A 25,907-nucleotide genomic window follows, 5' to 3' on the forward strand; every position below is an offset into this window, starting at 1 on the left:
GATGTCCTCTTGCCAGGAGGAGATCAAGAGGAAAATTTTACCAGGATTTCTTCTTTATTTGCTGTTTGGGACTCTCCCATTGTAACACACTTTCTGATGATGGCCCGTTCGTTCCCCTGTTTCCTACAATATGCAGGTAAAGATTTATGCAATTCCAGGTGCCAGCCTCATTTGAGAGATTAATCAGAGATAATGTCTCACAAAGAGGTTTATTGAGTTCTCTGAGTTCATCCACCAGCTGTGAAGTGAAACATCCGAAAACAGTTTTTGAATACTAAGTTCTCCCTGGCACCAGCACAGGAAAGGGAAACAGTGCCTTTTTCTGCTTGAGGTACTTATTCTGCTGGGCAGAGCCAGCTTCATGAGAGCAGCCCTGGGAGCTGGGATGCTGGGCTTTTAGCTGCCTGGTGGGCTGGCCCACCTGGGGCGCAGGAGGATGTGTCTGGCATGCCCAAGGTGCTGCGCTCTGGTTCTCAGCATCCTCCGCCCCGTGAGCGATGGGTTGCTATTTCATGGCAGATTTGAAGAAGCAGGGGAACCCTGGAGAGCAAGGCAATGGTGATCACTCACCTACAGCCATGGAAAGGCACTAGAAAATGTACTTGTGGCTGCAGAACCCTGCAGGCCTCGTGCCTGCTGGCTTTATGGCACAAAATTGATTTGATGATGTAGCAATATCTCTTTGAGGGCAGAGAAGAAAGGTCCTTCCTTAGACCTCAGTGTGCACCAGCCACCACTGCACGTGTTTTGTTCACTTGCTTCTTGGGACACCAGGAAGCTTCTTGCTCCTTCCCTGTGCCCTACCCAGAAGCCAAGTTCTGGCTCGAGCACCTGCAGACTGGGCTGCTTAGAGGGCAGAGCCAGGCTGGCACCACCAGCAGCACATCTGGCCACACAGGCAGAGCCAGGCTGGCACCTCCAGCAGCACATCTGGCCACACAGGCAGAGCCAGGCTGGCACCTCCAGCAGCACATCTCCTGCCACACAGGCAGAGCCAGGCTGGCACCACCAGCAGCACATCTCCTGCCACACAGGCAGAGCCAGGCTGGCACCACCAGCAGCACATCTGGCCACACAGGCAGAGCCAGGCTGGCACCACCAGCAGCACATCTGGCCACACAGGCAGAGCCAGGCTGGCACCACCAGCAGCACATCTGGCCACACAGGCAGAGCCAGGCTGGCACCACCAGCAGCACATCTCCTGCCACACAGGCAGAGCTGCTGCTGGCTGGTGCCGCTGGTTTTCTTCCTCGGTGCACAGGGAACACAGGGCACCCCTGCCTGGGCTAGAAGAAATGGGTCTCAATTAGTAAACTCTCTCTAAAAAACTCCTCCCATCGGCAGCTGGGGAGGTGGCTGTGCAAATTTCTCTTGGGTGCATCTCAGTATGCAAATGTCGGCCACGAGGAGATAATTATTCTGCTCTCCCATCTCGAGCACATTCCTACCTTGCCAATGGATCATTCTACTAATTTTTAATCTCTGTTGCACTCAGCATAAAATGCCCACAATGCGTTTGTGTTTTCACACAGACATTGGGGCACATTAGCTGGGAAGAGCCCATGTGGAAATCCACAGCTCTGAGGACAGATTTTGGCAGGTGATTTATCCTTTCCATCAGCATGCTACAGCAAGTCCCCAGTGAGGCGTGAGGGCTTTTCCTCTGGGATACACCAGTGGGGAGGACCTGGGCATCTTCATCACTTATTTATTTACCCTTTGACGTCCCTTCCTTGGAGGTGACTTTTCTGCTATCTGCAGGATTTTTACTTTAAAATTGCCCTCCCAACAACATCCCAGCAACAGGACTACTGCTGCTTCTCCGTGTCCTGATGAAGAGCTTGCAGACATTTGTTTGCAAATGCCTTTTGTTGTAACATGGGGAAGCTCACAAAAAATGAGAACGCAGTATTCCTCTCCCCTACGACTGGTCTTTGTCTTCAAGCAGCTGTAAAAGAGGGCAATCAATAAACCTTGCCAGGGTCTTTTTAATGCCTTTTGAGCCATTATGGTCATAATGCTTCTTCAGGCTGCCGTGTCAATACACTCGAGACACTGAATATGTCAAAACCACATAAAATCTTTATTAAGATGAAATTAAATGAGCAAGCCCAAATCAGCAATTTAAATGGATACTGTTCTTCAAGGATGCCAGACCTAAAAACCAGACACAAGTGAAGAATTCAGGACATTCAGTTAGGATTAAATTGATGTGAAACTCAAACTTTTGCCTCAGCTCCTGGGCAGGAGGAATTTAGGAGGATGGGAATTGCTGTCAAGGTGCTCTCAACACCTGCCCCATGTTTTCTATTGCAGCATTGGCCTGAGCTAAAAAAGTGAAGCAAATCTGGGACAGGCGGGAAGAGAACAGTTACTGGCATGAAAGTTCAGTCTGTCTCTGCTCATCGACTTAACCCAGACTGACCCAAAGGGGAAAAAATCCTTATTTATGTATGGTTCCAGGTGACAGCGCATGGAGCTGCACCGGGTGGCACTGCAGAGTCCATCCTCGTGCTGCATGGCCCTGGTGGGTGGATTTCTTTTCCCACATCCTCCCAAGCCCTTTTGGGCCCTGTAAAGTCACCAGAGCCGTGCTCACGTGGAGAATCTGGTGGCAGAACCGTGGGGCACTTTGAGCTCAGTGACTGAACCCCCCTCCAGCCTTGCCCAGAGGCTGCAGCATCAGAGATTTTCACCTGCCAAAAGGAGGTGAGGACAAGCAGGACACTGAGAGCTGCCAGGACCTTGGGAAAGAAAAGCCACGAGTCGAGCCCCGCTCAGCACCCCCCCAGCACACAGCTGAATGCAGCAGCAAGAGGCTTGGGCTGCCCTGGGCTGCGTGTGAGCTCCAGGAGGGTAAAAACCTGTGGTTCAGCCCAAGGCAGCCAGGAGGTACTGCAGGTACCACGAGCTGTTGGGGCACAGGAGCTGGCTCTGGGCTCTTTCCACACACGGTGCCAGGCATGCAGCAGTTCAAGCCCTTTGCTGCCACTTTGCCCAAATTTTGCACAGCAGGACAGGACCCAGGTCCTGTCTGGGCTAGATGCATTCTAACAGCCTGCATGGCTTGCTTTGCTCCACCTGGGAGCTCCTGTTCTGCAGTGCCACAATGCCTGGGACACGAGTGGGTATGGTCCAGGCCTCTGCCATTGCCAGCAGGCCATGTCAGCTCCTCTGTGCCTGGCAGGGCTGGCCAGTTTGCTGACCCTTGGGACCAGCCTGACGGAAAGGCTCAGGGGGCTCAGGTTTTGCATCCCCAGAGGATGCCACGACTCTGTCATGCCCTGCAAACTACAGGGTGGACCTGGCTCCTCTAGGGGTTGTCACTTGGAAGGAGGAGTAGCCTCAGCACTGACCAGTGGGTTGGTAATAGGTAGGACAGCACCAGCCTCGTCCCCAAAGCACCACCAGCCTCCCCTGCCAAGGACACGGCTGCCTTGTGCTAGTGGCCTGGTTCTGGTGGCAGCAAGGGACACCACCCCCGTGGATTTTCCACTGGAGCACAGGGATCCCTTCTGCATTGCAATTGTGCAGCTTTTGCTTCATCAGGTGGGATCCTACAGCTTGCCAGGAGGATTCCACTGTTCACAAAGGAGCTCTTTTTCTTCTCAGCGGAAAGCTGAAAAATTGCTCGGTTCCAGCCTATTTAGTTTTAATTGTTTCCTTTAGTTCTCATTGCCCACAGCAAAATATCACCTTTCCCTAACAACCAGCCAGGCTGCCTGCCTGGAGCCAGCCACCCTGCCCAGCCACTGTGCCAACCCTCCTGCTGGTTCCGTGGCTCCCGGGAGTCTTGTCTGTGCTGGCAGGGCTGGATTTTGGGGAAGAGGCACCCCCTGAGCAGGCAGCGGGCAGAGCAGCTGCAGTGCTGCCATTGCCGGGCTGTCACCATGTCCCAGGGGTGCTGCTGGCTGCTCTGGCTCTCTGCCTTGCCCAGGCAGCTCAGCCCTCCCTGCTCCCCAGCTTTCCTGGGCCCTGCTGCTGAGGAGGGGCCAGCTCGTCACTCCTGCTTCAAGGTGGCTCTGGAGGGAAAGGTGTTGCTGTGCTGCTGAGGCAGAACCAAAGCACACGGGGCCCTGGGGATGATGAACAGCAGATGAGAAAAGCCTCTTCTCTCTCCCTTCACCAGAGGGGGCTTTGAGCACCTGTGGCTGTTTGGGAATGATGTGGTGCTTCCCAGGTGAGCATCACCTCCAGAACCTCTGCTCCTGCTGCAGCTCCTGCTGCAGCCCTTCCACAGGGACACCCCACTCCACAAGGACAAAAACCTCACGTCAGCAGTAGAAAGCAGGGTCTTGCAACCTCAAGAAAAACCTGTGGGGACTCCTAAACCTTCTTGGAAGTTATGGGACCAAGAGGATAAAGCAATAATCCCTTCCCATGCAGGCTGCCTTCGGGGAGCACAGCCAGACACCCCCAAGCAATCTTAGCAACAGCTCAGGCTCAAGGGAATATTAATGCATTCCAGTGTAAAACAAGGATGCAGGGCAAGCTGTCGAGGTGAAACAGAACAAAAATACACCCCACCCATCAGAGTAACCCACCAGTCCACTGATTTCATCCCCAGGATAAAAGATCTCTGCATCAGGGTTCAGACTGATGCTGGGCACTGCCTCAGCTGGCACGTCCCAGCCTCCAGGGTTCACAGCACCATGCCAGAGGTTTCCCTGAAGGTTTTCCTCTGCTCATTTCTGGGGAAGAACTATAAAACAAAGGCTCATAAATTAATTACCTAAAAGAGCAGCAGAACGTTATTAGATACTTGAGAGTTAATTGCACTGATGCTAATTGCATGTATTTTAAAGGAACCAGCAGAGATGTAATATGTAATTCCACAGGTATTCCAGAATAATTTAGCAATTTAATTAATTTCTGCTAATACCTTTTAAATCACCTGCCCACTTCCTCTCATGTTTCCTGAGGGAAAGGGGGAAGAAACTTTTCCAATTGGCTAAATCTGTTGCAAACTCACTTTTGCTGACAAAGATATTGTTTTATTTCTCAGTGGATTTAATTAACATTAGAGTTATCCCTGGGTGACAGGGTGGCCAAGCAAGACTGTGATTGCCTGGTCCTAAAATTGGAAGTCTGGATCAGGGATGGTTGAAGTGTTTTGGACAGATTGTGATGGGCTGAGAAGATGGAAACTGAAATGATTTGTGGATTTAGGTCAAATTCGGTAAGCAGAGCCAGGGGAAAATGTGGGAGAGAAATGTAAACAGCACCAGGCATTTTATTCCATCTCCTCAAAATGCAACATTTTGTTTAGAAAAAGCAAAAATATCTCATTTCAACATGTTTGAGATGCAGGTTTTCTGCTTGTCTCCTTGTGCCTCTCCCCAGGGTCAGGCAGCAGAGAAGCACGCAGCCCTGGGACAGCACTGCAGCTGGAAAAAATGATTCCTTTCCTTTCTGGGCCCGCTGCTCAGTGAGTGCAGGGCACAGAACCTCGGGATGGCACTTGAGAGCCCAGGGGAGGTGGACAGAAGCAGAGACTTGGGCTGTCCCAGAGCTGAGCCCCACCCTCCCCATGCTGGCCAAAAAGAGACCACCAGAAGCCGTTGCTCTCATGGGGCTTTTATTGTCCGGCTGGCCCTTGCCTCCCACCCTGCTGCCCGTGGCTGAGCCCCTCAGCACCACCCACGCCTGCAGAGGAGACCCCAGCCCAGCTCAGCCCCAAGCCCAGCCACCTGCCAGGGGCAGCACATTCTTCCCGGCTCTTTTCTGGGGTTTGGTGGGGTTTTTTTGTTTGGGGTTTGTTTGTTTGTTTTTTTTTTCTTTTTTAATATTTATTTTAAAAATATAGTAGCTGTGGAAAGCAGCCTTCTTTATAAATGCTTGATGCCAGAGTGAAATGCATCCTCGCCATCCTTGTTCCTAATCCCTCCTGGGTGCCCCTGCCTGCCAGCAGCAGTGCCGGGGGCTGGGGAGGCTGCTCGGGCTGCTGCAGGCAGGGAGGCTCTCGATGGCAGGGAGAGAGAGAGAGAGAGGGACCCTTCTAAAAATAGAAATATTGTGCTGAGTCGTTTGGAGTGGATGAAATACATAAAACACCAGCATTAGATTAGCTCTAGCTCGTCAGATATTGCTCCTGGCAGAGTTGGTGCAGGGTGCTGGTGGAGGCTCAGTCCTCCTCAGCCCGGGCCAGGGCAGCCACGCCGGCCCCGGCCCCGCTCCCCACTGCAGGGCTCCCTGCTCTCACCCACCTCGAGGACGCTGGCCCACAGGGCAGCCTGAGAGCCCCCGGAGCTGATATAAATAGGAAACTGTAAACACAACCATTGGAGATAAGAGACACCTACGATCACAGGGTTTACTGCTTGAAACGCCCCACCCTCCCCCCCAGTCTGCCCCCCTATGCCCTTGTCCCCACCCCGTAAAAAGGTCTCCAGTAACAAAATCTTCGATCCAGGCTTGGAGTAAGGTGAGGTGCTCGGGGAGTAAAAAGGGACGTTGCAACCTTAGCAGTCTTTGCTCGGGAGGGGAGATGGTGGCAGGAGGGGGAGAGAGGGTCAGCTGGTTCAGGTCCTTTGCAAGTCCATTTGGTTTGTCTGGAGGACTCTTAGGGTTGTACCTGAGATGAAGACGTCTAGAGGACACTCCATAGCTCAATTAGAACGCTGTTGGTGTTTTTGTGCCTAGAGGAGCCCTCACTGCCGGGATTCGTCTGTCGTGCTTGCCCCGGGCAGCAGGAGAGCAGCATCATCCCTCTTCCGCTCGGCACGGGGCCGTCTGAACCGACGCTGGGCTGGGGCACCCCTCATGTGTCCAGGATCTCGCTGGTGGGCGACGGCTCGTGGGGGATGCCCTGTGCGCTGTGGATGGTCTGGTTGTGCGAGAGGGAGTTCTGCTGGAGCTCCAGGGCGATGGCGTTCTGCGGGAACTCCTTCACCTGCCGCTTGTACTCCAGGAAGGTGCACGCCTTGGTGGCGATCGCGATGATGTTCTTGCCGATAAAGATGGTGGAGACCCTGCTGTCCTGGAACAAGATCATGTTGATGGCCCGGATGAAGATGGTGACGATGTTGATGGTGACCAGGCTGAGGACGGGGTAGAGCATCATTTTTTGCGGGGCAATGTGCTCCCCTTGCATGCTGATCTCACTGAGGGACACGCAAGGCAGAATCAGGAGGAGTATGTAGCAGTAGAAGAACATGAGCCCCTCTGCCCAGATGGGCAGGCCGGTCCTGTGTGGCTCCCACAGGTTGGCCTGGATGTCCAAGATATCCAGCAGGTCGAGGGCCACCCAGAAGAGGCGTCCCCGCAAGTCCTCTTTCTTCCGAAAGGTCCGTATGTACTCCATGCTGTCCAAGGCCACCAGCACCAGGTAGAGCCCCGGCACGCAGATGGAGAGCAGTAGGGTCAGAGCCTTCCTGGCCACCGTCTCCAGGTTCTTCTTGTCTGCTTTGTAATTCTGAAAGATGAAATACAGCTTGATCTCCAGCACGAAGATGTAGAGGAACCACAGGATCATGGCATAGCCCCGCTTGGCCGTCTTCACCTCGGCGCCCACCCACACGGCCACGTAGCGCAGCACGATGAGGAAGCAGATGTCCCCCACCAGCACGATGATGCAGACGCCGATCTTGCGGGGCCCCTGGTTCTGCTCCACCAGGTAGGCGTCCATGAAGGCCATGCTGGTCATGATGACGATGGTGGTCAGGCAGACGTGGCGCTTGTCGGGCGGCGGCAGCACCATGGTGAGGCGGGCGGCCCTGCGTCCCTCGGCGCCGGCGCTAGGCGAGCGGTCCCGCCGGCGCTGCGCGGGGGCACATCCGCGGCCAGCCCAGGGACCGAGCGCCGCTCTGTCCCCCGCTGCCACCCCAGGAAGGGGTGCCTGGAGGAGCAGTGGCTCGGCTGGCAGCCCCACTGTCCCGGGGCTTGGGGCTGCCCCTGCAGACCCCACGCCAGCCCTTCGCCCCTCAGGGGCCGTGCCCTGCAGGCACCGTGGCTCTGCCCCCAGCCCAGGGCTGGCTGAGCAGCCCAGCCCCAGGCACCCTCCACCACCGGCAGCCAGGGCTCACGGGTGTGCAGGGCCTCCTGGAGGAACGTCCCTCCTCGGTGGCGGGTCCCCCATCGCTGTCAGGCTCTCCAGCAGTCCTATGGCACTAAGACGCCTCCAGGCTCCAAGCCCCAAACCCTGCTATAGATCCCTGGAGACACGGCAGGCGACGGGGCAGAAGGGCAGCTCTCCCTGTTCCCAGTGAGATCCCAGGTTCCTCCGGGGTCTGGGGGGGTTCCTGCTGTGTCCTCACAGGCAATCACCGTCACGCCTATCCCCACAGGGCTGTGCCGGTGTCCTGCTGCTCCCAGCTGTACCCGCATCCCTCCATTCCTGTAAAAGATAGCAAAGAGCGAGCATTAGGGTCCCTCTGTGAGCTGCCCACGGAACGGTGGCAATGACAACCCCCGCAGCTCCAGCACACCACAGCGTGAGCTGGGCTCCCACCAGGCACCGTCCCACCACTGGGGCACCCACCACACCCTGGGCCTGCGTGTGAGGGTGCAGAAGAGCTTCTCACTGAGCACAAACACAGCACGGGCTGTCCTGCAGGGAAACGCAGCCTGCTGCCCTTCCACCGGCACTGCCTGTCCAGAACTCCTCGGCGAGCTCACGCCCTGTGAGCTGCTGTGAGCCCTGCTTCTGCTGCTCCAGCAGCACCGACACAAAACCACAAACCTGGTGGGGACACACAGGTTCAGAGCATTCCCAGCTCCAGGTACCCCTGCTCCAGCAGGGACACAGACCCACGAGTTACTGCAGAGGTCCCAGCCTGGACAGCTCTGCTTAACTACAGCCATGGGATTCTACCAGTTACTGAGCAGCTCTCAGGGTGTGGGGCACGTCCCTCCTCAAGCAGGGCTGAGGTCAGGGCTGGCACATGGGGGACAGGACAAAGCTGTCCCCAGGGTGTCATGATGTCCCAGCAGCTTTCTGGACAGGTTCAGCTGCTCGTGGACACAGCTCCTCCTCGTCATGCTGTGCTTGCCTAATTAATTTGTTAATCTTTTCTGTGCAGGGAGTGCGCTCCCAGAAATGAACAGGTCGGTCCCAGTGCATGCAAAAATGTCACTGAACTGCTCACGTGGAGACAGACCATGATCACAGCCACAGAGGCTGAAGGGAAGAAGCCAAGCCCAAGGAGGTGTAAGCCATTAAAAACCTGCCCTACTTTGCAGCTGCTTATGTTTATAGGGACTCATTTGAATAAAAGCTGTATCCTCTCCTGCTTCAGGGAGACAAGAAGAACAAAGAAGAGAAAGTGGGAAGCCAGATGAGTCAGAGCCAGCCCTGCCTTGTGCCTGAGTAGGTGGACAGCAGGGATGCGTGTACCTGTGCCCTGGTTTACAAAGGATGTGGTGCTCAGCAAATGTTAGCAAGGGACTTAAGGCCCCTGTTCCAGCCAGGACCCTCGGGATGCTCTTCTGAGTCTGCTGGCAGCAAGGAAAACCGGCGTGTTAAAATAATTTCTCAAGCAGGAATTGCTCAGAAAGAAACCAAAAAGATGTGGTGGGAATTCACGAGAAATGCTGCATGGTGCTTCTCAGGCAAGGCAGTCCCCGCAGCCCCACTTGCCAGCGTGGCTCTCTGCAACAGCTCAGAGCTGCCATTTGGGGCTTCAATTTGTTCTTTCTCGAGGTTTCGGATAAAAATATACGGTCATTGCTGTAACTGCCTCAAAACTCATGCCAAGTTTTACGGAGGATTTATAGCCAAGGATAGATAATTCCAGATAAATTAGGTCTTTCAGGAGGGAATGGTGGCTTTTTTTTGCTTTTCACCCTGTAAGTATTTATGCCTTGAAAAGACAGCGGTTATTTAAAGGGCAGTGGGTTGCATCACAGCACGGTAAGGTTCGGAAGCAGCTTGCTTGTAAATCCTGTCCCTGTGCCCTGGAGTTCCTGGTGTGCTCTGGGGAGCTGGGGGAAGGCACAGCTCTCTCTCATGAAACCAGACAGGAAACCCTTTCGTGCCTCCTGGCGAACACCCAGGGCACCGAAAGGTGTTAATTCACAGCGTTTCCACCGCTGCTGAGCAGATCGTTTTCAGCAAAAAAAAATGGGCTCAAGTGGCAGATCCTTCCCCGGTGTCTGCTCCTGAAGGGCTCACGGCAGCCCGGGCTGGGTTTGACAAGCATTTGTGGGGGTGACCTTTCAGAGGGGAGGAAGGGACTGAGTCTCAGGGAAGCCCTTGCTTCCTTCCCGGTCAAATCACGCCCTGCCCAGGGTGAGCACCTCTCTTGCCTTTTCCCAATTGTTTCCAAGCACTTGCTGCAGTGCGAGCTCTGCTCCTGATTTCCCAAGAGCTGGTGCTTTCCCCACCCCTCGCAGCCCTGGGGCTGGATGGAAATACAGAGTTCTTTGCAGATCCATGGAGCAGAGCTTGCCAATGTGAGTGATGCCTGACCAGCCGGTCGGGGAGGGGGCACAAAAAACTCTCCTGGGAGGACTATTAGAGAAAAGCAGGTCGTTTTTAAACAACCATTACTTGGTAACTTTTAAATGGCTGCATCGGACAGTACACTCAGAAACCGCCTGAGAACTGAGCTGAGTAAGCAAGACAATAACCACCTCAGACAGCCGCAAGAGCACATCTGAGGCAAATGTTTGTTTAGACAAGTATTCACTAAACTTCCTTCCTGCGGGAATTCTTGCACATAAAAGGCAGCCCACCTGAACATAATGGGCTTGGAGCGCTATGGATGTCAGCGAGCCGGGCTGGCAGCTTCCTAGAGAAGGGATCTAACAGCTTTGGCATCCCTCTTGGAGCCAGGACTCCCAGAAGCAGGTGACGAAGTGATGTTTCAGTCTTGGCAACTACAGGCCTCCTTACCAGGACAAAATTCAATCCCTAATTGCATATTCTCCTCTACTTCTACCCTACTCAAACAGCTCCATTGCACTGGAGTGAGCAAATGACCTCAGTGACACTCAGTGTGTCACCAGCTGACAAGGCAGAGCCCAAGGCCAGCATCCAGCCCCACCAGTGAAGGTCATCAGCAGGGAATGGGAATGGGGAGCAGCAGCCTGTCCCCTCTCCATCTCTGGGGTGTGCTTGGGGACACCCCATTTCCCAGCCCAGCCTGCCCTTTCCCAGCTGCCCTGCAGGATGGGAGAGGCCTCAGTGGGAATGGAGGGGGCTGGTGACTTCCTGGAGAGACTCAGGGGTCCTGCAGATGAGTCCCAACCTGGCTGAAGAGCAGGCTTTGCACTCTCACCACTGCCCTGCATCCTCTGGCACCGAGGGAAATCGGCAGCATTGGTGCAGCCAGCCCTTGCCCTATTCCTCTGGCGCCTCTACTCTGTCTGAGAAGTTATTTCTTGGTCTTGCGCCTCTTTTTCCCGGCTCTCCCGGATGCTATAAATTACTCGTGGTTACCCAAGGATGTGCGATCACAGCCTTGCTCCACCACCAGCCCAGGCAGTCTGGAAGAAAACCAGACTGTGCTTTTGCCCGCGATGCCGGTGGCTAATTGATTAATTGATTAATTACCGCTGGCTCTGCCCTTTCAGGCCACCCATCACAGTGCCCCCCTCTCCTGCCTCTGCCCAGCCCCTCCCGGCACAGCAGCGGGGAGCTGTGGGATGCAGGATCCGCACACAAAACCCCATCTCCCAGCCCGGGAGCCACAGCTGCAGACAGCCCGGAGGGCTCGTGGAGCCCCTGGCAAAGCATCGTCATTAACGCCAGCAGGCGCTTCCCAAAGCCCAGCTCTACCCGGCAAATTAATTTAAATTATTGATGTAATTTGGGTCCTGTCTATTTTAAAAAAGGGAGTGAGACAGAAGTCTACACAACGCGCTTCCCAGGTAATTAGGATGCCGCATTGCTTGAAGCTTCATTTGCACTTTAATTGCTTTGATTTATTCCAGTTCTCCCGAGTGTAAATCCAAAGCTCCCCCTCACTTGGCCCTTCAGCCCTCCGGAGACCTGCGGCTCCTCCAGGGCCTTCTCCCACCTGGCAGCCAAGAGGAGGCGATGGGCACAGCCACCTCTGCTCGGGACCTCAGGGCAGCTGTGGCAGAGCCACCAAGCGATGGCACCGCTCCCTGGCAGTGGCCGCGCTCCAGGGAGCCGCTGAGCCGCAGCCGGGTGCCCTGCTCTGGGCAGAGGCTGGGGACAGGGAGCTGCTGTGCATTGCTTACACGATTTGGGACTCCCTGAACTGCCTGTGGCTCTGCACCACCCAAGGATGGGGCTTGCTCTGGGCGAGCTCTGCGTTGACTAAGAAGAAACTCTAAACCGGCTTGTCCCCGAGCCTTTGCACGTTCCTGCCGCTGGTTCAGCCTCACTGAGCTGAAGGCTGAGGTTTCACCTTGCCCACCCCGGGCCATCCCTGGGGACCATCAGAGGGAGGATGCTCCTGCCCTGAGGAACAGGGAAGGTCGCTCTGGGCAGCGGCTGTGCTCTGCCTCCTCCGAGGCAGCGCCGGGCTCTCCAGCGCATCCTGTGGAGGAAATGAGATTGAGGAAGATTTTTCCGGACCCTGCCCACTAATTGTGTCTGAAGGAGGAAGCAGCCCACTTGCTAATGACTGCAGATAATTTACTGTGTAGGCCCATCAAGAGATGGAGAAAGAGCTGCAAACTGTTCCTAGAACCTGCTCAAAATAAACAGTGCAATGTCAGACAAAACCAGCTCCTGCTTATACCAGTGAATGCACCAACTGTGCTCTGCTGCTGCAAGCCCCCTCAGTCCCTTTGGATTTCAATTCAGCCCCCTTTCCCAAAAACAAACACAAGCAGAAGGTACCAGAACTGTTGCCTGAATAGGAAAAAAAATAAAACTACCCTCTCAATCACATCACTTTGGTGACGGGGTGGGGAAATGCTGCTTGCCCAAAGCAGAGCCCTGCTCAGGCTGGCTGCATGGACAGATGGATGGATGGATGGATGGATGGATGGCCTTTTTGTTCCCAGTTTTGTCCCCCACGGCCATCCTGGTCAGGGATCTCCTGCTGACACAGGCAGCTGCAGCTGCTGGGAACATCTCCCCATTCACAACCATGCTGAGTTTGATGATATTTGACAGACATGTCAAAAAAAAAAAAAAAAAAAGAAAGTGCCTTTTTACATGTTTTGGGAGTTTAAAAATAGTTAAAGGTAAATGATTCATTTTGACTTGTACATAAATTGAGAAATTGTAATACTACATTTTGACTCTACCAAAACAATTTACCATTTCCCCAGCAAAATGCTTCTGCAGAGGAATTTCTTGGCATTTCCAAGTTGGGTGCATTTTCAAGATTTTGATCTGATCTGGACCAAACCCCAGATATAAAAGCATCTAAATCCCCCACAGTTCATTGGTTCGTTGCCAAAAAAGGGCAGATTTGGCAAACATCTGTCTGAACGTGTGTTTGCCACAGCGAGAGATGCACGTGGAGTTCAGTGGAGTGCAGGTTCTGCTCACAGTTATCCCCACCCTCCTCTCCCTACTGCAGGCTCCTTGCACTCTTTATCACTCTTCAGCAGAGCTTCGCCCACTGGTCCTGGGGCGTTTCCCTCTCTGCTACCTCGAGAGTCCTCCTGGGCTTGCTGCTCCTCCAAATCATCAGCATTTTCCCTGCACCGCTGCCCTCCCAGTGCCAGTGCTCCTGCAAATGCAGGACTCGCCCCAGATGGGGGGATTTGACCCAACTAAACTCTCTTTTTGGTTTGTTGGTTTGTTTGGTTTTTGTTGTTGTTGTTTTCCAGGCTTCCTCCCCACTTTTTTGGAGATGCTGTTGGATTTTACATGTCTCGTCCAGCACGCTCCCAGCTCACCCCAGAGGGAGCTGTCTGCAGCTATAACCAGCACCCTCACTGGTCCTGTCCCTGCCTGGGAAACTGTCTGGCTTTCCTCTCAAGGAGCTGTGCCATCCTTAGGCTGGGAACAAAAGGACTTCCTGCCCCAGGAAGGGCAGGGCTGAGGGTGCACCTGCGACTCGCAGTTGAACGAATCACCTCACTAAAATCCAGCAGCACACCACCAGCTCTGACCTCTGCTGCTGCCCTCCTGGAGAGAAAGGCCTCACTCAAGGGGTCAACTAGTTTCACCTGCACACAAGGACCACAGCTTGGATTCTTCCTGTGCCATCACCAGGAGCCCGCCAGGCCAGGAGCACAAAGCTTGGATCCGATTTCAGTAGCCTGAGGGTGTACTTTTGTGTGTGACTCAGAACCATGTCCTCAAATAACCTCACACTGTCAGTGCTGGGGGAAAGGAAACCATGGAGCCAGAGCAGAGTCCTCACACAGATGCTTTCCTCCACTGCCTGCTGGAAATCCCTACAGATGGAGGATGGAAAGCTTCCTGCTGTTGCTCATCCTTGTCCTCACTCTCCTGGGTGCTGGCAGAGAGGTACAAACTTCCCTGCGTGCTGCTCCCAGCATCCTCACCCAATCTACTGGGTGCCTGAGAGCAGGTGGGAGAGGGAATCAGCTAATTAAAATAAAATGAAAACTGGAGGGTGAAGCTATAAATAGGAGAGTGCTGGGAGTTTCCTGGTGCCAAAAACATGCCTGTGGGGAAGGAGATGCTGGAAGCTCTGGGGCAGAACTCTGGAGATCTACCAGGGAAGATGCATCTGAGATCTGCTGGCACCTCCTGCCTGTGTGAGAGGGTGCTCAGACAGGGATGACTCTGCAGTACGGGCTGGAAGGGTGAGGGCTGGCTTGCAGGCTCTTGTAGAGACCTGGGCAGAGTCACCTGCTGGTTCCTCTGGCCTGGGCCAGCCTGGCCCTCTGGGCAGCAGGAGAGGGACCTCTCCTCTTCTCTTCTCTCCTCCCTCCCCAACACAATGCAAGGAAAGGCTGTGGGCGAAGTGCCTGATGCAAGGAAAGCAGGGCAAGCTGCAAAGGGGAGAGCTGGGAGGACAAGGAGGTCTGACTTCCAAACTACAGTCCTGGAGACCTCCGCTCTATTTGATGGTGAAGGCATTGAGGACTTTCTGCACCCAAACAGCTTTTGGGAGGTGCTGCTGCAGCACCTGTGCTAGGGTGGCAGGACAGCAAGAATGGCTGTGGTGTCCTGCTCTCACAAGACCTTATTCCCCTTGAGGCCCCAGGTGACCAGGGGGCCTGGGTGCTCGAGGAGGGGAGGGGGCTTCAGCACCACAGAGCTGGGGAGGTGCCTCAGAGGCCAATCAGCTGCTACACAAAGCAAGTGGCATCTCTGCCCTCCCTGGGAGTGGCATCCAGCTCGTCCCTGCTGCCAGGCTGTGGTGGCACACTGCAGCCAGGCAGCGATGGCACAGAAACAACTGTGCCCCTGTCATTCCCTCTGCCCCCAGCACAGGGTTAGTGGAGGTGGGATGAGCTTGGCAGGCGGCTGCTGCCACCACCAGTCTGGCCTTTGATTAAGAGTGATTGTTCTGCTCCTAATTAACAGGAGGCAGCTGCTGGCTCTTCTGGTGGAATGGAGAAGCAGAGCCCAGAGGCTGTGATAAAAGGAGATTGTGTCTGCTGGCTCCCACTGAGCCTGGCACGGCCATCCTCTGCCCAGCCACACACCTGGGCTGTGGGACATGGCACTGAGAGGGACTCAGCACTGCCAGGGCTCAGCCTGTGCACGAACAGCAGATATGGGGCAGCCAGATAATCCCTGGGCTGATTTTGCTGCTCTCTGTCCTCCCAGGCCGCCCTGAGGTGGAACTGCTGGTGATGCCTGCCTGGTTCCCACAGGGTTTATTTCCCAGTCTGCCCCTCCTGAGGCAGAGCCTCTCCTGTGACAACAGGGCTCGTCCTCTGGTGACATGTGGCATTCTGCTGCTCCCCCAGGTTTAAGGCAGCCATCTGCCCTGGGAGCAGGCATGCTGCTGCTCAGCCTGTCACACTGACAGCTGAGCCAGCTCCCCAGGAGATGAGGAGGCATCTCAGCTTCTTCTGCTCCCCAGGGCAGTGACTCTTGAGCAGAAGCAGGGTGTATCCCAGTAAAAGCTTCACCATGAACATCATGCCATTTTTCTGAGTGGAAAGCTCACCTCAAACCTTTGTAACGCAGGGACAGCACACAAGACAGAAGTGATGGGTAGCTTGTAAAATCAAAGGACCTTTGCCTTGCCATACAACTGCTGAATTTGTTTTGGTAGGACTGGTCCAATGTTAATTATTGATGAGAGTAGCTCAATGCTGGTTGTCAGGAACCCTCAGCAGCTTGAGAACTCCTGGTGGTGCACCCCCAGCAGACAGCTAGGAACCTGTTTGAAATCACAGGTGGAGCTGCTGGTGCCCCAGGCTGGAGATGGGCCTCAGTGTGCTCTGCTCTCTGCACTTGTTCTCCATCATGAAGTCCATGCCAGTGCCAGTTCCTTCTGGAACAGGCTCTCTGGCAGTAAGCTCGAGGTCACCCTCCTCATCCTGCCCGTGCCTCAGCCTCTGGGATGGGGCAGTGCTGGCATCTGCTGCTCTGGCATCACCTGGGAGATGACACCACACCCACCTGACACAGTGCAAGAAAAATAATGGCAGCCCTGAGGTCACCGGGAAGACACTTCTCTTCCTCTGGTTTCTGCCCTTCTCTCTACCAGCCATCAAACAAATCTAATAAAATCTGTCTTGTTGATGTCTAATTCAATTCCAGCACCCAGAGACCAGGCTGCTTATATCACTCACAAACCTAACCAGCTCCCTCCTTGGCATATGAGCCAGGCCAAGGGGCTGCTGCAGGCCACTGCAGAAGAGAGCAATCACCTGGGGTCAGCACTCACCTCCCAACCAATTATATGTCTATAAGTTTTCCTTGGGTTACACATAATTGAACTTTTAGGTGCTTGAACACCGTGGTCAGAGGCAGCTGGGGACTTCTAGGCTGAGGTCTGGGAACTAGATGAGGTGCCTTGAGTGTCACCTCAAAGGAGAGTCACCGCAGCACCTCCTGTTCGTAGCTGGGAGCCAGGCAGGAGTGGTGCTGGGAGCTGCCACAGCCCCTTGCACATGTGCCAGCCAGCATGCAGCAAGAAGGGGTCGGGGTGGCTGAGACGAGCATGACCCGGGGGATTTGAAGTAATAACTTGTGTATTCCAGTATTCCTTCTCCTTTACATCCATCCCCAGCCAGGTGGGGACGATCCCACCACAGCAGCTCAGGCCAGCAGCAAGTGCCCCTGCAGGGGTCTGAGCCCTGGGTCAGACAGCACCCCAGAGGTGAGTGCTGCTTCTTGGGACTAAGGCTTCTGTTTGCACAAACTTGGCTTTTCAGGCTTTCCTTGCTAATGAAATTCACTCCCTCCTTCAAAACAAACCAGGAGCAGGGGCCATGCCCGAGGTGTGGGAAGCTCCCAGATTCCTCCTTGCCGGGTCTCGGGTGAGGAGGGGCTCAGCTTGGAGGCAGCAGGGAAGCTGGGAGATGGGCTCCCCACCCGGCAGCACGGGCAGCTCCTGTCCCCCAGGAGGATGTGACAGGAGGATGTGGCAGTTTGCTGTGCTGGAGCTTTCTGCCAAAGAGATCAAATATTTACGGCTGCTCTCTCCAGCTTCCCGTTTCAAGCCACAGTGACTTATTTGTTACAAATTTACATGCATGCTTAAAGACATCTTTTTGTTTCCTCCTAAGTATAAAAGGTGTATTTCTCCATGCAGCATTTTGCCAGTCAGAATCAGCCACCCCATCTAGTTTGTGACTGCGTTTGTGCCCGGCCTCCGTGCTCATTTTCCTCTTGGTAATGATTATCATTATATGAAGAAAAATGGGTCATTTACAGCGGCTTCTCCCCAAATAAAAGGCTGTGGGATACAGGATATCATTAAAATTCTAAACCTGACTTCCAACCTCAAAAGCAGGCTCTTGCTATTCGGGTCTCTCTGCGGAGGGAGGGAGGAGGGGAGGTAGGGAGAGGGTGCATGATGAATGTGCTTTGGCCATGAAATCTCAGGCTGACATGTGCACTGGCATCGAGGCCCCGGGGCTGAGGTTATCTCTGCTGCTCACACACGGGCTCCCTGGCTGGTCCTGGAGGCCACAGGCTGCTTCCCCTGCTCCAAGCTTTCTCCTGGCCAGCACAGCCCCAGGGCTCCCACTGCAGCGTGGGACAGCGCAGCCAGAGCAGGAGTTCATTCCTGCCATAAAAAGAGTGATTTAGCTCCTGCCAGAAGGAGGTGGCTGGGTGAGCTCCCCTGCACAAAGGGAGGCTCAAAAGCTGGTGCTTGGACAAGGGAGAAAGCAGGATGAAGTGCTCAGACACAGCAGCCCTTTCCCTGCCCTCACCCACTGCCAGGGCTGAAACAACCCCTGTGAGAGTGTCACTGCTGTCCCCTGGGCCAGCTGGCCAGGACCTGCCACCAGCCCCTCCAACACCCCTGTCCCCACAGCTGCAGCTGCCTGGGGGTGGAGGACACGCTCACCCAAGGGCTCTGCCCATCTCCTCAGCCCTAGATCCAGGCTCCCAGCACCAGGGTCCCCACCAGGCTTCGGGCTGACTCCTTCCCTCCTCATTCCTGATGACAGGAAAATGTGTCCTGCCCACATTCAGTGCTGGCTTCGTATGTGGGAGCAGATCTCCCACCTCCTGGCGTTCTCCAGCCCTGCTCCCCAGCATGCTGCTACCCCAGAGGCTCATTTCCATCTCCTGGCATCTCCAGAAGGGGCTTCACGGGGAACGTTTTGCTCGGAAAGGCTATGCAACTCCTGTGCAAGCCTGAAATTGCTGTGTACAGAGCTGTAAGGCAAAGCTAATCCATTTTGCAGCTTAGCCAGCTGCTGAAAGATGCTGTCTAAGAGTGAGGAGCTGCTAACTGTTTTCCTCCCCTCCATGAAATGGGAGGGACAAGGGATATTCAGAGGATGAGAGATGGAGACCGACCCAAAATGGCTAATTTAGAAGCATCTTTTAAAATGTGAGACTTGCCCTGAATTGTTAATTTTTGAAGTCATTCCTTTCTAAACGTGCTCAGAACGGACTAATTTTTCATTCTCTTTGCCCGCATTTGAAACCAAAATGTGCCTGGGACACTGTCTTGCTGCTGATCCCAGCCAAGCAGCCAGGCCACGACTGACACCCAACAGCAGCCCACGCCAGCGAGGGCATCCCCCAGCGCCAGGTCACAGCCATGGAGCTGTGAGTGTGCATCGCAGCTGGGATTTGGGGCATCCCCGGGGCAGGACAGAGAGCATCTCTCCTCCTTGGCACTGGTTAGGGGTGTCAGAATGACAAGTTAGTTTTGGCCTGGCAGACAGGCTGAAAATCCAATATAAATTATTTCTCTCTGGCAGTCATTTAATTATTTTCACTTGGGTTATTGAGCAAAATAAAAAAAAACTACAAAGAGTGGCTAGGAGCAATCGTGGGATGCTTTGTTCAGCCTCAGAAATATTTCCTTTCTCTCTGGGGTCATTTTACCCTCCTCCTTCCCTCCCCTCTGCTGATAACTTTAGATTGCATTTGAAGAAGCAGATGGCTTGGACTTTTCAGGAACAATGAATGTGGTTTGCTAGAAAACAGAGATCCAGGGGAAGAGGATTCAAACCTCACTCCCAACTGATGCCAAACAAAGGGAAGAGCAATTAAACTCCTTTCTATCCACTAATGTCCACAGTCATCACACATATTGTCCCTCACTGGGAGGGAATCTCTTGCCTGGAGTGCAGCAGACATTTCCCAGTTTTCCAGAGAGAACATGCAATGTGGTAAATGGCAGGTGTTTCTCACCGAATTTTCAACTGCATGAGGCACAGGAAAACTGGTGTTTGCAGAGCATCCCTCCTGTACCAAACAGGCCGTGCTGAATCCCAGCTAAGGAAGTGGTGAGATCTGGGGAGGCTGAGGGGGACAGGGGGAGCTGGGGGGGACCGGGGGCTGTGGCAGCCAGGGCCACTGCTGGGCTGGCAAAGTGAGTGCCCACCTGGCTGCAGAGGCACAGTGAGTGCAGCTGCCATCAGCTGCTGTTTTAATTTGCATTCTGCAACTGCTTCTGGAAGCCCTCCCCGAGCACCACGCCAACATCTTGCACTGATTTTTGCACCACCGTTTTCCCTCTCCCACCCTTGCTCAGCCTCAGCCTTTCCCACCCTCCGGCTGGGACCAGCGTTGCTCTCCCGTGGGATGCCCCGTGGCCTCATCAGGCAACAAGCATTTCTCATCAGGATTCCTGGAAGCCCAGGTCCCCCTGGAGGCATGTGAGACCTGGGGGATGCTCCACCACCACTTCTCCAGGGAGGGTTGTCTGCTGTCCCTGTGTGTGACAGCTCTTCCCTGCATTTACAGATTTGCCTCAAGCAAGGCTGGCCCCGCTCTGGGTGATTAATTGCTGTGTAATTAGGTAGCCAATGTCTGCCACGGTGCCACAGTGCACCTTGTAGCCACCGGCAGGCTCAGTTCCTCCCTGCAGGGGCATCCCCACGTCCTCTGCAAGCCCAAAGGGGCTGGAATGAGCACAGCGGCCAAATCAAGGACAGAAAATCATGAATTTCTGTGGTTTGTGGGGCGCAGCAAGAACTGTGCAGCTGAGAGGGGAATCCTCCAGCCCCTGGTCCCTCCGGGCTGGGTGGAGCTGGCTGAGGCAGGGTGCAGGCACTGGCCAAGGGCTCAGCTCACCACAGAACCCATTGCCAGGTGTTCCCAGCTGGGAAACAGCGCTGAGGACCGGGGCTGTGCAGCTGGGAACAGCTCTGCAACATGAACCCTGCTCTTCCAGGGCAAGCACCAGCAGCTTTCTGCTCTCTCCAGACTTGGAGCATCTCGAGCCCCCCGAGGACTGATTCCAATGTGATTCCTGTTATTTCAGCTTCGCTGGACCAAGTGAGTGGAGAATGCAGGCTGGGCGTTTGCTCCTGGGTTGTTTGAGGGTTCCCCAGTCTGGGGGTGACAGTGTTCCTGTTGTGGGGCTCCTCAGCATGGCTGGGGCCTGGGTGCTCTGCCAAGGGAAGCCCTGCCAGGGAAAGCTCTGCTTTTGGGACGGACCTGCCCCACTCCCCAGCCAAACAAAGCCCACCACCAGGGCACTGCTGTAGGGGTGGTGGGACCCTGCTTTCACCTGGTGCTGTGTCCTACAGAGCCCCCTGAATCCCTTCTTTCCAAACGTCTCTTGCTGGCCCCATTGTGTGTCACAGATATCACCCTGCTCCTGCAGGGTGGGCAGGAGCTGCTGGCTGTGCCCCTTGCCTGTAGTGCCAGGTGGGGGTTTCTAACCACATCACCAAGCCCCGATGTCCTGCCAGAGCAACAGAGTGATGTCCTGGCCCAGGCAGGATTTGTTTTCCATCTCCTGGACTTGTTTTCCACAAGAAGTGAGGGCAGCTCCAGCTTGCAGTGTGAGCTGGGGGGGCTACAACCCCTCTCCAGTGCTCAGCCCTGCCTTGTGGCTGGGGTAGGGGGTCCTCTGACCCTCCAAACCTCCCTGGTCCTGGGGGATGAGGAGCACACTGGTTTGAGTGTTCCTACAAGAATGCTGAGCCACCTATGGCTCTTTGGGCACATCTTTGTGTTCTCTTCCCACGGAAAGCTGATTTCTTTGTGCTGCACTCCAAAACAGCTCAAGTACACTTACAGGAGAGACTGCAGAGAGCTGGCTTTTCTCTCCTCTGAGGTGGAACACAAGTGAAATTCTGCGTGATGTTTGTGTGAGCTATGCCCTGTAAGCCTCGGGGCCTGGGCTATGGCAGGATGGGGACAGCACAGCCACATTCAGGCTTGCACTAATTTGATCTCAGCTCAGCTTTGAACTGATTAGGACACACAGAGTACAATGCTGAATTACTCCAGTTTATGCTTAAATAATAACTATATCCAGCTTTCTGCTGAATGAATTACACGTGTGTAAACACACCCCTTCTGTAAATCCAAACAAGGTCTTGAAACACAGCTAGGCATTCATCACCACACAAATCTGCCCCTTCAGATTGCTGCTAGTGCTGGGATTCCCCTCCTGTGCTGAGCAGCAAGCCAGCCCTGCAGCTCCCACACAGCTCGGCCTGCAGCAGCCAGCTGAGCACCACCAGCAGGAGAACAGTGCAGAGAAGCAGGGGGGAGAGAAGGAACCTTGTGCAAGAAACACGGGGCACACCTGTCCCCTCCCTGCCAGCTGGCAGACCTGCCACACCACACCCCAGCTCCTGGGAAGCCATCAGGTATCCCTGTGTCCTGCTGGACAGCATCTGCTGCAGGCAGGACTGGGGACAGCCTGTTGGAAGGGATCCTGGATGGTGAGATCCCAGCACAGGTGTCGTTTCTTGTGTCAGCACGTGCAGAGCTGACACCTGCAGCTTCTCTTTGGCGGTGGCGAGCTCCAGAGACAGGGAGGCTCCTCGGTGTCAAGCCATGCACGTTTCTGTGGGCTGGAGATGACCCCCAGCAGCAGTGAGTGTTTTGGGATCCTGCAGCAAGGAACAGCATTACTCATTTTGGGCACTCCCTGCGAAAGTCTCCATTTTTGGTACAAACACTACGGATCAGGAACATGGGAATGATTCATGAAGTCTAAGCTGAGCAAGGCCACTCCACCTTCCCTTCCTCTACTGCACTGAAAGTACTAGAAAACAGATTTTTGTTTTTTCATTATCAAGCTGGGAAAAAAAAACCAAAAATGAAACAATCAGCTGTGGGCTCTGAACCTGACTCTTACACTGCATCCCAAATTTACCCAGGAACCAGCTCATTGCCTGAGAGCACCCAGCAGCCAACAGGGTTTTGCTGGCAGCTGCTGCCTTTCTCTCTCTCTCTATGCCTGCATACTAATATGAAGTAAAATGGGATGGTAATTTAATCCTATGCCACTAGAAGCAAAGCATCACACAAGCCTGCTCATCCTCTCCTCTAAGTTTAGCCCAACAGTGTATTAAAAAGCTGCTACTGGATTCTCGCCAGCCCCTACTTAGCTAAACTACCTGACTCTGCAGAAAAGCAGAAAATTCTCCATTCTGTGTTATTTCTGATCCTTGGGAGAACGACCCACATCTATCAGGGAACTTGACCCCCCACGGGCCCTGCAGGAAGCCAGTGTAATTTGGAGAAATGTGTGGAGTGACAAAGGCTTTCCTGTGACATTGGGCATGTTTCCTGCTGCCTGGAGCTGGGCTGCTGGAATCTCAGCTCGGAGTTCCTTCCATCCCTTCGCTGCAAGCCCATACACAGTAATGAATAAATCTGTCCCTGCTCACTTATAAATAGTTTATAAAAGGTTCATAAATAATTTCTAGATGTTTTAATGAATAGTTAATCAATTGTTGCCGGGCCCAACAGGTCAGCAGATTGCTTAAATCCATCAATTACAATGGCTGCTGATGAGCTTATGAGCATCAGTAGGACACCACCGACGTCTGTGATGGGCTTGTAGTGGCTGTAAAGGGTTAATAAGTGATTAATAAATGATGCGAGTGCTCTTTTAATTAAGAGCTGTAGAAGGCCATTGAAAAATGCATTCCTGGAAAAGCCACGGGCAACACAGCAAGCAAACATCTGGACCTGGTTTTGTAACCCTGCCTCTGAGGAGCAGAGCTGGCAGCGAGGTGCCAGCCTGGCCCAGCGGGCAGCCCGGCTGCCCGAAGAGCAGCAAATTTCCCTCATTCAAGCTGATTCCAGAGAAGCATGGCCTGTTCCCAGGGCCCTCTTTGAGCCCGGAGCCTGCACCACGGAGCTCAGCCTCCCCATCCCCACCTGCCACAGGAGCATCCTCCGTGCTCTGGCTGCTGCGAGAAAGGCAGGGCACATGGATGCATGGGAAAACAAGACAATTCCCGTTTTCTAGGGCTCTGGCCTTGCTCTTCCCCCCTGGGGGGTTTGGGGTGAGCAGCCCTCTCTCCCTGGGGGTGGGTGACACATGAAATGCCACACCGAGGAGTTGTGCTCCGGCAATAACACACTTGGTGTTTGGCCTCCTTAGCAGAGGCTCTTTATTATCATTAAGCACTGAATATTTCTGGATGATAAAAGCAATTAAGTGTAAAAAAAGGTAATGATCCATCCCGTATCGCATCCAAAAGATATGAAAATCCCTCATAAAATTATCACCCTAGTACAGAATGGGACCTAAATATCTTTATAATGTAAGACAGAGAACTTTGCTTACAGTCAGAACATTTATAAGGCATTCAATTAGCCACCAGAGGGTTTCTTAGTACTACCCAATTCTCCACGAGCACAGAGGCAATTACAGGAGATTCTAACTTTTAAAATTAAAGACAAAAGGCAGGAGAATTTGGATAAAGCCTGTTCCCAGGCTCACCCTGCAACATACATGCAGAGGAAATTTCATGCAGATCAGGCTTAATTTACTGCACAATTTAGCTCAGAGCAAAGTGAGACTCTTCCCACTCCTTTGCTGGAAGATCCTTCTGCATGGGAAGGGGACCAGTACATGATGTACTGCGCTGTGATCTGGTCCTGGGGATGCCAGGGCAGGATGCCATCCCTCATCCCACTCCCTTTCCAATGTCCCCAAGCCCTTGGGCAGGGATCCCAACCCCAGCTGCTCTGGGGGATCCATCGTGGGGACTCCTGTCCCCACTGTTCCTCTGGGGGGGCCTCTGGGTGCTGGCAGTGGGTGTCTGTGCCTTCAGCCTGTGCTGGCCCAGGGCCACTCAGCCCCTGCACACGCCTCCACGCATCACTGTGCCATTCTGCCATGCCCAGGGCCCCTTTTAGGCTGGAAATAAGGTGTGTATCTGTAACGGGCAGTTAATGGTGAGGGTAATCAATCACAGCAGCAGATTAGCGAGGGACATGATGGATTTCCTGATTCCGACACCTTTAAATCACAATCAGTTTCTCCTTCCAGAACTGCTGGGGCTGAGCCAGAAGGGATGGGCTCAGTGATGCATCACCCAGTCAAACCTCCCCACAAACTGGTGCCGTGGTGGGAGCCCCCATCCACACCCAGCTGCCATGGGGGTACCAGGGCTCTCCCACCCTGGGAGAGGGCAGCAGCAGGAGGAGAAACTCTCCCTGCACGGGGGGCTTTGATCGCTTCCTCCTGATTTATGTTTTGAGAACGTTTCAATGGATCAAGGTGTCAGATCTGTAGTGCTGCCAGCAAACACTATTTTCTTTTAATAAGGAGAGAGCAGCAGGTCATTTCATCTGCTGTACCTGCTGTGCTCCTCCGCTGGGGAGGTAGGGCTGCACCTTCCCAGCACCAGCACCTCTCTTCTCCTTTCAGGGTGGCTGTGACTGCCTTTCCCCCTCACCGGGAAGGCAGCAGCATCCCAGCCCAGCTCCTCCCCTGCAGCTTGTGAGGATCCTCACCTCCCTACACATTCCTGAGGGTGTTTGCTTCTCCAGAGCTGCTCCTCACCACCACGACCTCACAAAAGCACCGGTGGCGTGTGCTCCCCACAACAGACGTGTCACGAGTGGCTTCGCCATCAAGGCAGTACTCTACCGAGGGATCCAAAGCCGTGCCTGTCACTTTGCTTTTGGCTCCCGAGCCTGCCAGCCTGGCTTGGCTCACAGGCAGAGCCTGTCTCCAGCCACCAGTGCCAGACACTCCTCGCTGGCTGCCGGTGCAAGCCAAAATCCTCGCACGGCCGCGCTCCGACCTGCGCCTTCCCAGGCAGCAGGGACCACGGGGCTCCTGGTGCAGCCTGGGGGCCACCAGCCCCACATCCCAGAGGAGCTGGGCAGGCAGAAGCACCACGGGGAGCAGCTGTGGGAGCCCCAGCACGGCCGTGGCTGCGGGGTGCCCTCAGGCTGGCACAGAGCGCTGAGAATCGCTGCGTGGTGGGGAGGGAAGGAGACAGGCTCCTCCTGGCAGCGCCCTGCACATCCAAACTCTTCCCGAGAAACCTCCCGGTGCAGCAGTCTGGGCTCTTCCTGGGACAAAGCGTGCGGGGGAAGGAAGCGGCACAGAAAGGTGAAGTGAAAGTTAATATAGCTGCATAAACCACCTCTGACACCGCACGGGGAGGATGCAGGAGAGCGTAATGCCGGAAAGGATCCCTGGGGTTTTTCTGCTGAAAAGCAAAGCTCACCACTGCTTCTTCCAAAGCACTTGGAA

At 54.4% G+C, this 25,907-nt stretch overlaps 1 protein-coding gene across 1 annotated transcript in view; it reads right to left on the reverse strand.

The window, feature by feature from the left end:
* Positions 1–2,060: 2,060 nt before the first annotated feature.
* TMEM121 (transmembrane protein 121) overlaps positions 2,061–25,907 on the reverse strand; it is a 38,095-nt gene continuing 14,248 nt past the window's right edge. Inside the window, exon 2 of the mRNA XM_038144582.1 lies at positions 2,061–8,335. Coding sequence (XP_038000510.1) covers positions 6,761–7,699 — 939 coding nt within the window. The 5' untranslated portion in view covers positions 7,700–8,335 and the 3' untranslated portion in view covers positions 2,061–6,760. The remainder of the gene's footprint in view (positions 8,336–25,907) is intronic.

Source organism: Motacilla alba, chromosome 8, assembly GCF_015832195.1.
Source record: "Motacilla alba alba isolate MOTALB_02 chromosome 8, Motacilla_alba_V1.0_pri, whole genome shotgun sequence".
In the NCBI taxonomy this organism is placed as follows: domain Eukaryota; kingdom Metazoa; phylum Chordata; class Aves; order Passeriformes; family Motacillidae; genus Motacilla; species Motacilla alba.